The sequence below is a fragment of the Coenobita brevimanus genome, chromosome 82, assembly GCF_032717465.1.
Source record: "Coenobita brevimanus isolate Jiangsu-jjx chromosome 82, ASM3271746v2, whole genome shotgun sequence".
Classification (NCBI taxonomy): Eukaryota; Metazoa; Arthropoda; class Malacostraca; order Decapoda; family Coenobitidae; genus Coenobita; species Coenobita brevimanus.
Genome location: NC_137035.1, coordinates 4220237 through 4236800, shown reverse-complemented (window position 1 = coordinate 4236800; position 16564 = coordinate 4220237). Strand labels below are relative to the sequence as shown.

The following is a 16564-nucleotide window of genomic DNA, read 5'->3' as shown; positions in this document are numbered from 1 at the left end:
TGCTACACCCATGTCCTGCATTATTTATTCGTTTCCAACCCCCACTGCTACACATATGTCCTGTATTGCCTATTCTTTTCTTACTCTCACTGTTACCTTCATTCTGTATCATTTATTTCCTACCCTCATTGCTACACCCATGTCCTGCATTATTTATTCATTTTCTACTCTCACTGCTACACCCGAATCCTGTATTATTTTTATTTTTTCCTACTCTAATTACTACACTCATCCTGTATTATTTATTCATTTCCTACTCTCACTGTTACATCCACATCCAGTTTTATTTGTTCATTTCCTAACGTCACTGCTATACCCATGTCCTGAATTATCTATTCATTTACTACGCTCACTACTACACCTATGTCCTGTATTACATTTTCTACTATAACTGCTATGCCCATGCCCAAACCAGCATACTGAGCCATCCCCACAAGACAGAAGATGTGCTGGGTGTTTCTAGTGGAGAGCTATTTATGGATCACCCTGTATTTCTGACTAGCATAATAAAAGAAATGACCAAGGTAAAGTGTTTGACTGCAATTGTGTACTTGTTTGGATGATGTGAGTGTCAAACAATGTGTGAGGTTGTATTGTGTTTGTGCAATAGTTGATAAAAGAAAGTAATGCATGGTGTTTTACAGTGTTTGTGTTTGGTACGTGTGGGGATTCGAAAAACAAGCAGTGTTGTGTTTTACTGTGTTTGCTTGTGTGTGGTGTGTGAAAAAGAAAATGCAATATATGTTGTCTTACTGTGCCTCCTTGTGTTTGGTGAAAGTATGAATTACAAAACTGAGAAATGTTTTACAGTGCTTGCTGATTTGATAAAAAGTAAAAAATAAATAAATAAATAACGCAAGTAATATGTAGGGTTTTACCATGCTTATGGCCTCAGGTTAAAGAAAAAAAAAAAAATGTAGTGTTATTACTTTCCTTGCTTGTGTTTGGTAAGTTTGGGGATTAGTAAAACATGCAATGTGCGGGTTTTTATTGTGCTTATTTCTGTTTGGCCAAGTGTGGATTTAAAAAACAAGCAATGTGTGGTGCTTTACACCATTTGTATGTATTTGGCAAATGTGGGGATAAAAACCAAGCGACATGTGGTGCTTGATGAGCTTGTTTGTGCCTGGCAAGTATGGGGGGGAGGGGAAGCAGTGTGTGATATCTTACTGTGCTTGCTTGTGTTTGGTAAGTTTAATGGTTAGGTGGGCCAGGACACAGTGTGGGCAGGCCATCTCGGGCTGGTCGCTGTGATACTGGTCGAGTAACACTCGCGCTGTGTTACCCAGCAGCCCTGGCACCGTCATTACTGAAGTCTCCATCTGTGGCAACACACGTGTCTGCCAGAAGAAAGTTGTGTATTATTACTATGATCGTCACCACAGAGGTCTCCATCTGGGGTAACACACAAGTCTGGGAAAGGAAAGTGTACTGTTGTTATTATTATTATTATTATATTATTATTATTATTATTACAGTACAGTACAGTCTTCATACAATACAAGATAGGTTATCCAGAACCTCGTGCAAAATTAACTTCATGCTAAAACGTGACATACTGTATATTTACATGTAAAATAGGAGGTTAGGTTCTAGAAGCCCCATATTTTTTGTTAAAAATATATTTAAAGATAGGTTATTACAAATGTCTGCTGCAAGATACCCACAACAGTGTGTTTACAAATGATAACACCAACTGGACATATCAGTGCATTCTAACCTAACCTAACCAACTACTGTAGTTTTGCCCCCTAATACTCCCCATAAAAATTTTAACCACCAAGGATTGCCACTCTTGAAAGTCCTCATTACCAATCAAGCAAAAACTTCTGACCTAACCAACACGTCAATTATGGCCGCCCAGCATCATGCATATTTCGCCAGGAATCACTTTCAATGCACTTAAAAAAAAAAAAAAAGGAAACTATTTTTGAAAGTCATTAGTCATCAACGATAAAAGGAAAAAAACTATACTGAAGTTGTCAGCATGGGGTGATTGCATACTTCTCACTTCTCAGATATACATGAATGCAGTAATTGTGAATAATACACAAATCAGCCAAGCAGCATAATTTGTGTGACAGTATAATTCACAAGAACTGAACTCACATAATTATCTCACCTAACTCTTTATGTCAACACATAGTGTCTTCATATACCATAAGAGCTGAATTTTCACGACCAAAGACCGAAGTTGATAACAAAGGTCAGGCACAACGCCCCTTTTTTTTTTTTCCCTCACACTCATTGCACTAAAGGCGAAAACATGCATTTTACTGCTCCTTCATCATTTACTTTTTTTTTTTCCATCAAAGAAACTATCCACATCGTAAACACATCTGACTCCTTTTATCTGTCTGATCGTTTGCATTTAAACTCCTACACCACACGCCACCTCGTCCAACAATTTTACGTTTTTCTCTGGAGTAAATGCTTTTCTTGTGTTCATGGCACTTTCAGAGTGCTTAGGCATAACTAAAGTTGGTTTGGAACCACATGCTCAGAGTTCTGAGAGGAAATAAGGGGCAAGGAAATAAGCAAATAAATGCTTCTCATCACAGCGACCATCCACTGGATCACACAACACTGAAGCAGGCAGTGGCAGGTGGTATGGGACATTGGTCACGTGGGTTGGGTCAGGTCGAGGAAGCCAATTAGGAACCGACAAAAGCATAACACAAGAATTGTAAACAAATGCAGTCATTTGGAAATCCCATACCTAAATGCACCCACTTCCTACACAGATTCTCTTGCACAATCGAGTGAAATTATGGGAGAAATTAAATGCCCGAGCTATTGTTAGACCGTTGTTTCTTTTTGTCTTAAATCGCAACTCTACTGTAATATTATTATCACTGGATTGGATGATGGATGGATGGATGGATCATCATTATTATTATCATCATCATCACAGAAGTCTTCATCCACAGTTATGTAGTGCAGCATGTGCTATGCAGTGCTCCATTCTGCATGTTATGTTGTGTGGGCCTACTATACAAGCAGAGCACCTGTCATATGAGTCCATTCAACCCATTAACTTTCCTCCTCTTACTGACTCCCTTCAACCTCTGTCTCTTTGCCGCACTGTTGCATCTTTATCTCTTTTCTATCGCTACTTTAATGGTCACTGCTCCTCTGAACTGTCTGCTTGCATTCCTCCACCTCTACGACGGGCGCGTAGCACCCGTCTGGCAGCAAACTCTCATCCTTTTTCTGTCCAACTCTCTAATGCAAGAATTAACTGTTACTCCCAGTCTTTCATTTATGCAACAGGTCAGCTCTGGAACTGTCTCCCTCTGTCTGTATTTCCTGCTGCCTATGATCTCCAGTCTTTCAAACGCAGTGTGTCCAGGCATCTCAAAATGATCGGATCTTGAATTTGGCTCTATATTGTATTTTGTTTTTCTCTTGGAGGGAACTGTTATTGCGGGCTCATGGCCTTTGGTTCCTTCTTCCTCGCATATAAAAAAAAAAAATCAAAGCTGACAACTGAGAAAGGTTGGGTGATGTTCTGTAAACAGTATATGTAAGAATACCTTGAAGTCTTTCTTAGTGAAGTGGTGGCCACAGGTGAATAAAACACAGTCCTTCTCCCCTTCCTTCCCAGTCTTAGACGAGCCTTTCTGCTTGGAGGACCCCGATGATATTGATCCCCTTGAACCCTCTGCCCTCTTTCCCGACGGTGCATTCTCTCCCTTGTGTGAATCCTGGAGTGTGTGTACGTCCTGCTGTGTCAGTGTGATGCTACCAGGACCCTTCTTGGCCAGGGCGTCCAATGCAGCGTCAAGTTTGGTGGCATCATCAACGTACAGAGAACTGCGAGGGTCTTGGCTGCCTCCCTCTGAGGCCCCAAGACCGGCTAACTGTGATACTGCTTCCACATACTCCCCTCCACCTCCACCTGCATGCAACAATAAAGTCATCATCATCATCATCCGGACATCCTTTCCCACCCTAGGGCAGGGCGAGGAGCAGCAATGTTCAGACACCCCAAATTTACCCAATCCAATAGGCCACACTTCCATTCACTCATCATTCAAGCCCCCGGAATTCTGGCTCTATCAGATACACAAAAAACATTCACAACATTCTGTAGCTTCACATAATCGTATCCAACAGAGTCAATCCAGACGCTGCCATGTTAAAAAGGGGTGCCAAAATCCCTGATCATGCACTTCTCCTCACAATATTCATCCAGCCAGCTCAAACTCCTGTCAGTTTCCTAGCCCCACTGACTACCAAACCTCTCTTCCTCACACATTCATCCACCATATCTCTCCACCTCCTCCTTGGCCTACCTCGCAACAATAAAGACAACCCATAAAAGTACATAACACAACATTTACTACATAATAACTTACACCAGCCAACTGTCATGCTATATATCTACCGACAGCCAGATGCCTTAATCTCTTAGCGGGTGACCACAAACAAATTGCCTCCATGTCACCCTGTCTTCTGCTTCCACATGCTTTTATTGATCAGCTTTTTTTTTTTTTTTTTTTTATCATACTCACATTACATACAAAAAAATACTCTTCATCCCTTTCTTCATATCATACAGTACTGCTAATCCTAAGCTTCTTCTTTTATACCTCCCAATTTAATGAATGACAACAGTGCCAGCTCGGTAAATAACAAAAACATGAACAGTAAATTCCTTATCAAGTAAATATCATCATCACCATCATCATCATCATGACCTCATTTCCCACTCTTGGTGAGGTAGGGTCCAGAAAAAGAGGAATGAGAAAGCAAAAGACACAGACCTAGTAATAAGCCATGGCAATAACAAATACACCATTATAATACGCACCAGCCTGGAGATGTGTTATGACCGAGGTACAAAGATTAAGGCAGAATTTAGTGGAGAGCTGTCCCAGTACCTTCATGGCTGGATCTCCACTCTCCTCTGGCCCTTCCTTCTCACTTGGAGCTCCATCACTAGAAGACAAAAATTGGTGTTTATGGTAAATACAGCATTATTTCTTTTGGTATAAAGGAAGTCCATGGGGAAAGTACTGTACTCTGGGGTCTGTATTCTTATCAGTTAAGGATGCTCCTCAACACCTCTTCCTAGCTTCCGAAGCAGTTTATTTTGTTTCCTACACCTAAATGTCCTCAGACATATTATATCTACCATTCTGATGTTGCCATACTCTTCATAAATAACAAACAAAACAATAATAAACAGCCTGATGCAAGAACAAGTCACTGAGGAAACGGTAATTGGAAGTTTCCTCAGCTGACAAGAATACCAGCCCAGATTTTTAACCCAAATTATGCCCATGAATGTAACTGTATTCATGTTACTTCTACAAGATTGTATTCAGCTCAGGATAAACTTACAGTAGTGAAGGAATCAATGAAATCTATAGCTAATCCCTTTAGTTTAAGTCACTCTCTGAGCAAAATAATAATATATGGAGATAGTATGAATATAATACAAAATACTGGACAATAGTACAGTGAAGAAGTTAAGGGCATGAAGCCGACTTACAGTACATTCTGAAATATACATAACAAATGTACACATATCTGCACACACTGCCACTATCTAAATGCATTCTTCACTAACACAGGCCATACCATGCTATGGTTTATCCACAAGCACAAACTCAGTACAGACAGCTCTTGTTAGGAGTAAAATATCACAGCTTTAAAAAATTGTACTGTACAGTAATCCCGCATTTTTTGCGGATTTTTTGTCTACGGTTTTGCCCTCTCGCGGATTTTCTTAGCATTAATAAGTTCAACTAAAATATCCTTGAATATAGAGACAACAAAAAATTTGAAATTCCCACAGCTTCCAATTGTAGCGCGGTAAACTCACGCCACCCTCTGTCCCTTTCCCACGGCCCCTCTGCCAGTGTTACCATATGTAGCATAATTTAATTCTTTTAGCATAATTTTGATCAAATTTTCGAGTCTGGAATATTTTTTAGCATAGAAGTTTTAGCATCATTCTAGCATAATTTAGAATGGAATGGAATATTTTTGGAATAATTTTATAAAAGCTACAAATGAGAGAGAGAGGGAGAGAGAGAGAGATAAGGTAAGAAGATGTTTGAATAGTTGGTTACTTTCAGTTTGGGCTTGGTTGGGTTGGATTAGGTTAGGTTAGGTTAGGTTAGGTTTTAGGTTAGGTTAGGTTTTAGGTTAAGTTAGGTTCGGTTTGGTTCGGTTAGGTTAGGTTAGGATAAGTTTGAGCTTTGTATTTTACCCATGAAACCTAGGTTTTTCCGATGGATTTTGGTATGAGTCATTCGAGTTTCAGCTTCATTTCAGTCGGAAATGACCATTTTCTGTGTTTCCCCCCCTCTCTATAACCGCCGATTCCCCAAAGATCCCCCATTATTGCAGGGGGATGGGGGGGTCATATATCAAAATCTGGTTATTTCCGACGGAAATGATGCTCAAAATCGAATGAATCACATCAAAATCCATCAGAAAAACGTAAGTTTCGTGGGAAAAAGCAGTATGGGCAGAAAACCGATATTTATCCTCTTACTGTATGTAGGTTAATTCATTTTAATATTTTCATAGTAAACAATACATAATTAATATGTAGCACGAATATGTATAGAATTTTATCATTTAGCTTCAAGTTAGCATAATTCATTTTATACTTGGAACAAATTTGCTCAATCTAGCATAATTTTTTCATTGCCCTAGCATAATTTCGTTGTTTGGGTATGGCAACACTGCTCCCTGCCCCGCACAATCCTCAGTCCACGCCTGACTGCCTGACGTGTATGTTGTTCTTGTAAACGCACTATGATATGAGCCTCTTGCCTCCCACTTGCTTTCCACATGGCCCCAGGACGTAAGCCAGCCTCACCAAAGGCTAATAATACAATTAGAAAGAACTCCAAAGTGACAAAACGATCAAGAAAAGTTATGACCTTAGCAGAGAAAATTGTGTTATTGGACAAGCTAAGAAACGACCGTGCGAGTGTGTGCTATCACCAGTTAATGCATCTTTTTATTTTGTACTGTTTTGTGAATAAATGTGTAGATAAATGTGTAGATAACTGTGTATTACAGTACGGTGTTTACGTTTTTCCTTCATAATGGAGTATGTGCTTTCGATCTTGTAAGAAGGTATTTCGGGATGAGTATGGAGGTTTCGGGACAATTCGCAGTCACAACAAACACAAAACAATTAGCCTTCATTAATGAAGATAGCTATGGGTGATGCTAGAATATAATTCAAAGGCAACTACAGCAAGGAAGAAACAAGTTAATTATTGACTAAAGGAGCAACTAATAAATAATATCCAGAACCTACGCTACTGAACACAGACTTTGCTGGATCCCCTTGAAATATAGTTATTAAACTATTGATTAATTAATAAGTATATTGATAAAAGTATTGATTAGTATATTTATAGAATGGCGGGGAATCGTCCAGGGTGCGAATTGTTCTGAAGGGGAATCGTCTATGTTTTGACGGGGAATTGTCTGACGGCGAATTGTCTCGCAATCAGTATGGACATGGACTGTGTGATGGGCAGCATGGTGGACACAAGTGTAAGATTCAATTGTTAATAGAGTATTCGCGGAATTGAATTTTCGCGGGGGTTACAAGAACGTAACTACCGCGAAATATGCGGGATTACTGTACTATGATTACAGTCAATTTGGGAAGAAACTGGTAAATCAACTTCACTATAGTCAGTTTACTTGCATCTGAGGGAACTGGGTCACTCGAAGAACTTGGCTACTATGTAGAGGTAGCATGAAATTCATTGGGTGTCTGTTATGTGGTGGGACTGAATCTCCTTGGTTACCTGCCATATCAAATTTTCAATCTGATTACGTCTTGCGATGAAGTGACCCAAGAGGGGTTAAGGATTTTTGTCAGACTCAAGTAAACCAACTATAGTAGCAATGGAACTTTACTCAGCATTTTTTTTTAAATTACTGGTGATGCAATAGCATAAAAGGATGTCAAAAAAGGCTATTTATGCCTGTATAAAGAAATGCAACAGACTAAAAGTGGAGGGGTGTGAGGGTTATATACGCAGGGAAGGTGTAAGAATAGGCCTAAGTGGAATATACTTAACATCTTCAGAGTCTCTCTCTCTCTCTCTCTCTCCTTTTTTTTTTTTTTTTTTTGCTATTATCAGATGATTTCATTTTATTTTAGACATTCTTTTTCTCTACTTTCAGCTCTCTGGTATTTGATAAACTTTTTGGCTATACAAGTTCAATCGTTTTTATCTGATTTATACAATCTCTCAACCTAATTTTCCATACTCACATGAAGAAAAGATAGCTGAAGCAAGGATTTGTTCAACTGTTTGGGGATAAAAGAGATTTTATAAAATATATAACGTTCTTTATCAACACCAACTATCATGGAAAACTGAGAAAGGATAATAAAGTAAACTCTCAATTATCCAGCATAATTCAGCCAAGCCCTATGCCGAATAAAGTAAAATGTCGGATATTACGATAATACATAGTACCCCCCATCGGCTCAATATTCGGCGTCGTGCCAGATATTGCGTTACTATCCATCTTAACCCTCCATCCTAAAAACTTTCCCAATGAGTAAAATATGAAAATTAAGCATAAAATACAATAAAACAATGATACACTACAGTTATACAGTAATACAGCTCTGGTTGGCTACTGCTTACAAGCCGGTTGAGACACCTCAACGCTGGATACTGCATAGAACTGTCAGTTACGTCCTGTTTCAGCATCGGATATTGAATAATTCACTGGATATTGCTTTAATAGAGCCGAGCCAGTAGCGCTGGATACTGTGTTGGGCCAGGTATTGCGATGATGGAGTATTGAGAGTTTACTGTACAAGGAAAAAGCAAAAAACAGAAAAACAGTGACAAAGTTTTATGCCAGGAGATGCATTCCCCAATTTCTAGGAATTTACTGCGGCATGCAGCTATGGCATAACTGCAGCAGATGATACACAGAGTACTGTATGTACAAATTCCTTGTTTTTTATAGTACAATATTTTACTAATAGAGTATTGTACTATTTTAACTCTAACCTGGCCCAGATATTCATTCTTTTGCAGATTATTTCACACAGCTCTGTGGTTATGAGACAATGCTATGGCCTTACGTCCTCTCCATAGCACTTCTTCATGACTGGCATCAAATTCTCGTTGTCAATCAATTATTACAACGCAGCATTCAGGATGGACAGGTGACAATTTTAGGCCAGGTTAAAGTAAAAACAATACAGTATTTCATTCCAGATCCCAAATAACTGGCAGAGGGAATAGCATCAATGACATAACTCTAGTATGGTCATTTTAACAAGGAGGAGATTTTCATCCTTTGCAGCTTATTTCCCGTAGCTCAATGGCAAAATAAGACAATACTTTGCCCAACATCTTTTCCACAGACATTCTTCCTGACTAGCACTATATTCTTGTGCTAGTCTTGTATTACAGCTTAATATTCAAGATGGTGATATGACAATTTTACACTTATACTCTTTTCATTTGGGGTAAAATTACCATCTCTCCATCTTCCATGCTGAGTAGTAACAATAGATCAACAATAGAATATGGTGCTGATCACAAAGAAGTGCTATGGAAAGAATGTAGAGCTGCAGTAGTATTTTTCTGCCACTGAACTACAGGAAATAAGATGCAAAAGGACAAAAATCTGGGCTAAGTTGAGGACTACAGTTAAGGTAAAGACAGTATCGTGCACAGGATCACACATTTATAAATGGGATGTACACTACTACACAGTGCATAGGAGTGCAAACTAACCCAAAGAGGAGGAGTGCGAGAGGGTAGACGGTGCGTGGGAGGTGAGTAAGGAGGAGGTCCTCTAGTTGTGGCAGAGGCAGAGCATGTGACAGCCAAAGGGAGATGCCCTCCTGGAGCACGTGCCTCATGCCCGTTTGGGATTCCTCTGTCTGCAGACGCAGGTAGTGGTCAATGATCCGCACCGCCTCACTCACCAGGCTCCTATGGACATGGCAAAAATAAAAATAATACATTAATAAACAAATAGATAATAATATTAAATAACAAATTCTACCATGCAAAATCAAGTAGATCATGCACACTGCCTCATTCACCAGGCTGCTATCTACACAGTAAAGGAACAACAATAGTAATAATAATAATACAGTACCGTACAATAATATTACCCTCGTCATACACAAGGGCTCAGTAAAAAATCTAACCATTTGCACTTCTATGATGCACCTGGCGTCCATGTGAAATCCAACCACTCGCACTTTTCGACGCAGGTTGCGTCTAACCATATAGGTTGCAGTATTTTTTTGCCATGATGTTCGGTTGCATCATTCAACTTTCTCCCCTGCCCTTATTTATAACTGTATTGTTATGAAATTGCTACTTGTTATAGAAGAATAAATGATCTTCCTAAAAAAAAAAATTAAATAAAAAAATAAATTATCGTTCACTCATTTATTCAACGATGATTTCTGACAAATGTATAAACATTTCATCAATGCCTGTTGAGAAAGTTGTAGAGCATTCAACAAGCACTGATGAAATATTTATATATATCTCTAAAAAATTGGCATTGAATAAATGCGTGAATGAAAAAATAAGGCAATTTATTTTTCTTCTCTTTTTTTCTTCTTTCAATAGGAATCCATTTATTCATTTACAGCATGTAGTAATTTTATAACAATACAGTTACAAATAAGGACATGGGAATGAAATGATTGGAAACATTTTACGATGCTGAGCCAGCCATTACTACACTGCCCAGGTGTAGTCAAAGACTGTCAGATATTTCAGTTCCATAAGCCATAAAAATCTTTAATAGAGCTCGAAGTGTCATTTTTTTATATCATAAAAAATAAATGCTCTACAAATTTCTCTCAACAAGCATTGACAAAATGTTTATGAATCTTTGAGAAATCAGTGTTGAATAAATGAGTGAACGATAAAATATGGTAACTTACTTTCTCTTTTCTTTTTTCTTTTTTTTGTTCACTAAGATCATTTATTAATTTATAACATGTAGCATTTTCATAACAATACAGTTAAAATGGGCAGGGGAGAATGCTGAATGGAAACATTTTCCAGTGCTGAGTGAGGAGTGTGTGGTGTGTAAGGTCTGGGCCAGCCCATGGGGTTCATGCAGTACTTGGAAGTGGTTTGAAGCAGGTTGCGTCGAAAGTGTAAGAGAGTTAATAGTCCAGTAGTAATAGAAAACACAATCATACAAGTTCAAGTAGTGGTTGAAGATCCGTACTGCCTTGCTGACGAGGCTCCTATGAGCACTGCAAAAGGTAAACAAACAGATAAATAATTATATAATAATCATCCATCCATCCATCATCCAATCCTACATTACCTCATGTGAAGCATAGGAACCCGGGGCTAGGCAAGTTGGTCCTGACATTAAAGATGAGAGTGACCAGCCTCACTCATCCCTGTGTGGCATTATGTGACCAGTAAACTCCAACCATCCCTTGGATATAAACCTACACAAGTTCAATCCAGCTGGAGCACCTAATTACCCACTGAACCACCAGGTGCCATAATTTCGTTATAAGGTTACCACCCAGCATAGTAAATGGTTTCCTGGTGTAGAGGAAACCGTTTGGCTTGTCATTCAGTGCAGAGTCACCTGTACACAGACGGAAGAGGAAACGAAAAAGGAAAGAAAGACAGAAGAGGAAGGAAGGAAAGAAGGATGGAAGAGAGGAAGGGCAGTCACCCGAGAGCAGCACTACATCACATGAGTGGATGGTGAGTGCCCCCACCTACCATTATAAATAATAAATGAATAAATAAATAAAGCCTCACTCATCAGATGCCCCAGTACAAATCAACTCATATCAATTACCAATACATCAAGGTTCTTCAAAAGCAATCCCCATGATACAGCTGATGTTTTCTATTAACTAGAAGCTAAACCAAGCGCCAATACCAGCTAAAAATCTCCCAACATCTGCTGGAAGCTGTTGGGAAAAAAGGAAATATGAGATGCATAACAAAACTGGTGTTTAATTAATATAAATACTGATATAACAACAGCCAATATGGTGAGGTTTTACTGTACACGTGAATCAATAGTCTGCTACTGCCCCTACTATGTGAATAGGCCCTTAGGACTGCAAAGTTAAGGTGTCTAACTAAACCAAAAGACCGATATAGCGAAGACCAACATAATGTGAGTTTACAAAGGTACCAGTAGTTTGCTTTCTCTCCAATCCACAAGAAGTCGGCAACATGTTCCATGAAATGGGCCACAAATCCATTCATTCACAACCACTGTCTTTACAGTGCTACAAATATGTTTGTTTTTTCCAAGCAAATGCGATAACTGATCTTTAGAGCAAGTATTCCAACTTACTTTTTGGCATGCTGTTATAATGCTGTCTGATGTAAAATATTCCTTTTAGCATGCTGTTATAATGCTGTCTGAAGTAAAATATTCCAACTTACTTTTTAACAGGCTCTTGTAGTGCTGTTTAACAAATTTTTGCTCTTACTACAACAAAATACTTTTACACTAGAGTATTCATCATCACCATCATCATCATCATACACACCTCTTTTCTCACCTAATCACAGAATGAAGTAGAGTCCCGAGAGCAAAAAAAATACTTCATAAGTATTCAAAGGTATTAAAACTTACTTTTTAGCAGGTTGTTCCAGCACTGTTTCCCCCTCTAGACTAGATTGATTCTCACTCTCCTTTTCCTGTTCCTTCGCCTTCTTCCCCACCTCTGTCTCCTCCTTTGTACTGGCATCTTCCTTCATGTCCTTACTATACATGTCGCCACTTTGCTTTAATAGGGCGAAAAGGTGGTGATGCATCGCTTGGCTGTACTGACGCTCTAAGGTATACAATGTTGCTAATGCCTGGTGACCTTCTGCCTCTTGAAGCTGTAGAAAAATAAAAGGAATATAGTAGTAAGCACATATTTATTTCAATACACTGAAGCATTGTTATAGTATGTTTCTTTTAACCTGATGAAGAAAGGAGTGTGTTAAATACAAAACTGATGCTCTTCGGTAGATCTATCTATCTATCTATTGCCAGATGCCTCAATCCCGTTTGGGGTGGCCACAAACAAATCGCCTCCAAGTCGCCCTGTCCCCCGCCATTTCACTGCCCTGCTCCCAACTCACACACCCCTCTCTCATATACCTCTCCACCCCATCCCTCCATCTCATCCTCGGCCTCCCCCTCCCTCTTCCCCCCTCCACCTCACTCATATACACCCTCTTCGTCAGTCTTTCACCCTCCATCCTCTCCACATGGCCAAACCACCTCAGTGTGTTCCTCATAACGCTTCCTATCACATCCACATCCACACCACAATGCTCCTTTATATCCTCATTCGTCAGCCTGTCTCTCCACGTGACTCCACAGGCTCCTCTTAAATAACTCATTTCCACTGCTCTCACTCTTGACTTGTGTCCTTCCAACAATGTCCAAGCTTCACTTCCGTACGTTAGAGTTGGTATCACAATACTGTCATGTAGTAACTTTTTCACTTCCATGCTCACTTCCCTGTTTCTTATCACTGCTTTCAAGGAACCAGAAACCTTTCTTCCCTGCTGTACCCTTTCAAGCACTTCACCCTCCACACCTCCATCCTTACTCATCACACTACCCAAATACTTAAACGTACTCACATTTTCCAATTCCTCACCATCCAACCTCGCTGTACATTCACTAACTTCACCTCTCTCAAAGACCATCACTTTACTCTTCCCTACATTCACCTTTAAGTTCCGTTTCTTACACACTCTCTCAAACTCATCCACCAAGCCTTGCAGCTCCCCTTCGTCTTCACTCAACAACACAGTATCATCTGCAAACAACAGTACAGGGAGTTTCCAAACACTATCCTCTCTCACCAGGGCCACTCCAACATCCACTACCCTACCTTGTACCTCTTTTATTACCCCATCCATGTACAGATTGAACAACCATGGAGACATGACACATCCCTGTTTCAAACCAACTTTCAAAGGGAAAAATTCACTTAGTTCACCATCCACACGCACTGCAGCCTTCGCACCATCATACATACTCTTCACAGCATTCAACAACTTCTCATCTACTCCATATATTCTTAACACTTTCCACAATCCTTGTCTATCCACCCTGTCATATGCTTTCTCCAAATCCATGAAAGCCGCATACAACTTCTTTCCCTTCTCTAGAAACTTTTCCACTAAAGATCTAAGAATGAATATCTGATCTACACAACCTCTTCCCTTCCTAAAGCCTCCCTGTTCTTCTCCAACTAATTTCTCTGTTCTTTCTCTAACTCTGTCTATAAGTACCCTACCATACACTTTTCCTATTATACTAAGAAGACAAATGCCCCTATGATTACCACACACTTCTTTTTCCCCTTTTTCTTTGTACAAGGGAATAATTATACCTGACTTCCAATCCTCCGGGACTCTACCTTCCTCCCAGGCCAATCTGCACATCTTCCACATCCATTCTACTACTATCTCTCCCCCATGCTTCAGCATTTCACCACACACTCCATCAATTCCTGGGGCTTTCCCCGATTTAACTTTCTTCATTGCTTCCACAACTTCTATCCTACTGATTTCTTCGGTAGATAATGTTGCTAATGCTTGGTGACCTGCCTCCTGAAGCTGTACTATTATAAAAAGAACATTATTAGAGCATATTTTAATATGATGAAGAATGGAGAGGTAATTACAAAGGGCTGAAGATATGATATACAACACTGTTAGTGCCTGGTGACCTGCCTCTTGAAGCAGCATTAAAAGGAACAACACTACATTAGCATTTTTATTCTAACTATATCCCTTTCAGCTTAGTTGATGGTCATGTGTTGTCAAATGTGTGTCAGTATCTCTCAGGTAACTCATTCCTACTCCTCTCATTCTGTCTTACATCCTTCATATATATATATATATATATATATACTGTGTATATATATGTAGGTGGTGGCGACCATCATCCACTCACGATGTAGTGCTGCCTACTTCTTCCTAAGCCTTTATCATTCTTTTTCTGTGCCTGCCCTCCTCTCTTCCTATATCTCCCATCTTTCCTGTCACTTCTTATTGCTTTTCTTTCCTTTACAGGTGGCTTTACATATAGTGACAAGCCAATGGCTTCCTGTAAGCCAAGAAACCATTTACAACGCAGGGTGGTAGCCAGGTAACCAAACCACACGTCCTCCCTACGTGTCAAGTGGGTTGGTGGGGGGTTAGTGCCCCTCCCTGTAAAACAAATAACTCAGAGTCAAATGGCCACCCCTTACAGGATTATGGCATCTGGTAATAGACAGATAGATAAACAGGTTTAGTGGGTAATTATGGCCCTCCAATCGGACTGAGCCGGTGAAGGTTTATATCCAAGGGATGGTTGGGGTTTATTGCTCAAGTAATGCCATTCATGGATGAGTCAGGCTGGTCACTCTTCTCTTAAATGTCAGGACCAACTTTCCTAGCCCTGGGCTCCTATGCTCCTTATGGGACTATGTAGGATTGGATGATGGATGGATGGATGGATGGATGGATATATATATATATTTTAACCTACCATATTGATGATATTCTTGATGCTGTAGCTGCCATGGAGAAAGGCCAGGGCCGTCCGAAGAGCACAGGGACCAAACTTGCCATCATCTCCTTCCTCTGTTGACATCCCCACTCCTCCACTCTCACCTGGCACTAACCCCTTCTCCCTCGCTGCCTCTGGTTCTGTTATGGAGTCAAGCCGTACCTGCCCCAACCACCAGTGAGGGCCACCTTTTATCTGTTATATTAAAATAAATAAAAAAATAAAAATAATGATAATCCCATTGTATCTCATATTCCATACAGGTCTTTGCATTACTTAATCTTTAATTGGTTAAAAACCTATTCAAACAATACTTTGCAATAATAATAATAATAGTAGTAATAATAATAATAATAATATAATAACCATCATCATTATCTAATCAATAATAATAACAATCATCATCATCATTCAGATCTCTTTCTCACCTAAGGATGTAGTGTGGTAGAACAAGAAAAACGTGACAGAAGGAGTAGTTACTCATAAGTCTGCCCAAGTGAATGGGTCACACTCTCATTCGCTCACCATTCAAGCCCACGGAATCTTGACTCCACCTCACAAGCAAACACATCCACCCTTCTGTGTTTCATACCTCCCATCAGCTAAAGTCAATTCAATGACCATCACTTCACTCACAAACAATAACAACAGAATACTGTGGAAAGTTTGGTGTGTTCCAAAGATTGCATCACTTGGTTTCAAATACCAACATTCACAGACTTGTTATTTTATTGACATGGAGTCAGTCAGCATTTCTGTTGTCAACTATAGTAATCTCTATCTAATTTCTAAATTCAGTCTTTGTATTACTTCATCCCTAACTGATGAAAAACATATTCAAGCAATGTTCTGCAATAACAATAGTCATCATTAGCATCACCCAGACTTCCTTCCCATCCTAGGGCAGGGTGAGGAGTGGCACCGTCCAAACAGCCTAACAGCCGTTTTCTTAAAAGTAATCCTGTCCCTAAACTTTCCCTTCCCATCGAAGGAGTTTGATTTCCATCGGTATCCA

General features: G+C 39.6%; 1 protein-coding gene across 1 annotated transcript in view; it reads right to left on the bottom strand.

The window, feature by feature from the left end:
- Positions 1–1166: 1166 nt before the first annotated feature.
- The window catches only part of ca (RCC1 and BTB domain containing protein claret), a 44315-nt gene continuing 28917 nt past the window's right edge, over positions 1167–16564 (bottom strand). Inside the window, exons 21-26 of the mRNA XM_080280016.1 lie at positions 15529–15744; positions 12619–12869; positions 9759–9959; positions 4817–4944; positions 3537–3901; positions 1167–1340 (exon numbers count right to left, since the gene is read on the bottom strand). Coding sequence (XP_080136142.1) covers positions 1167–1340; positions 3537–3901; positions 4817–4944; positions 9759–9959; positions 12619–12869; positions 15529–15744 — 1335 coding nt within the window. The remainder of the gene's footprint in view (positions 1341–3536; positions 3902–4816; positions 4945–9758; positions 9960–12618; positions 12870–15528; positions 15745–16564) is intronic.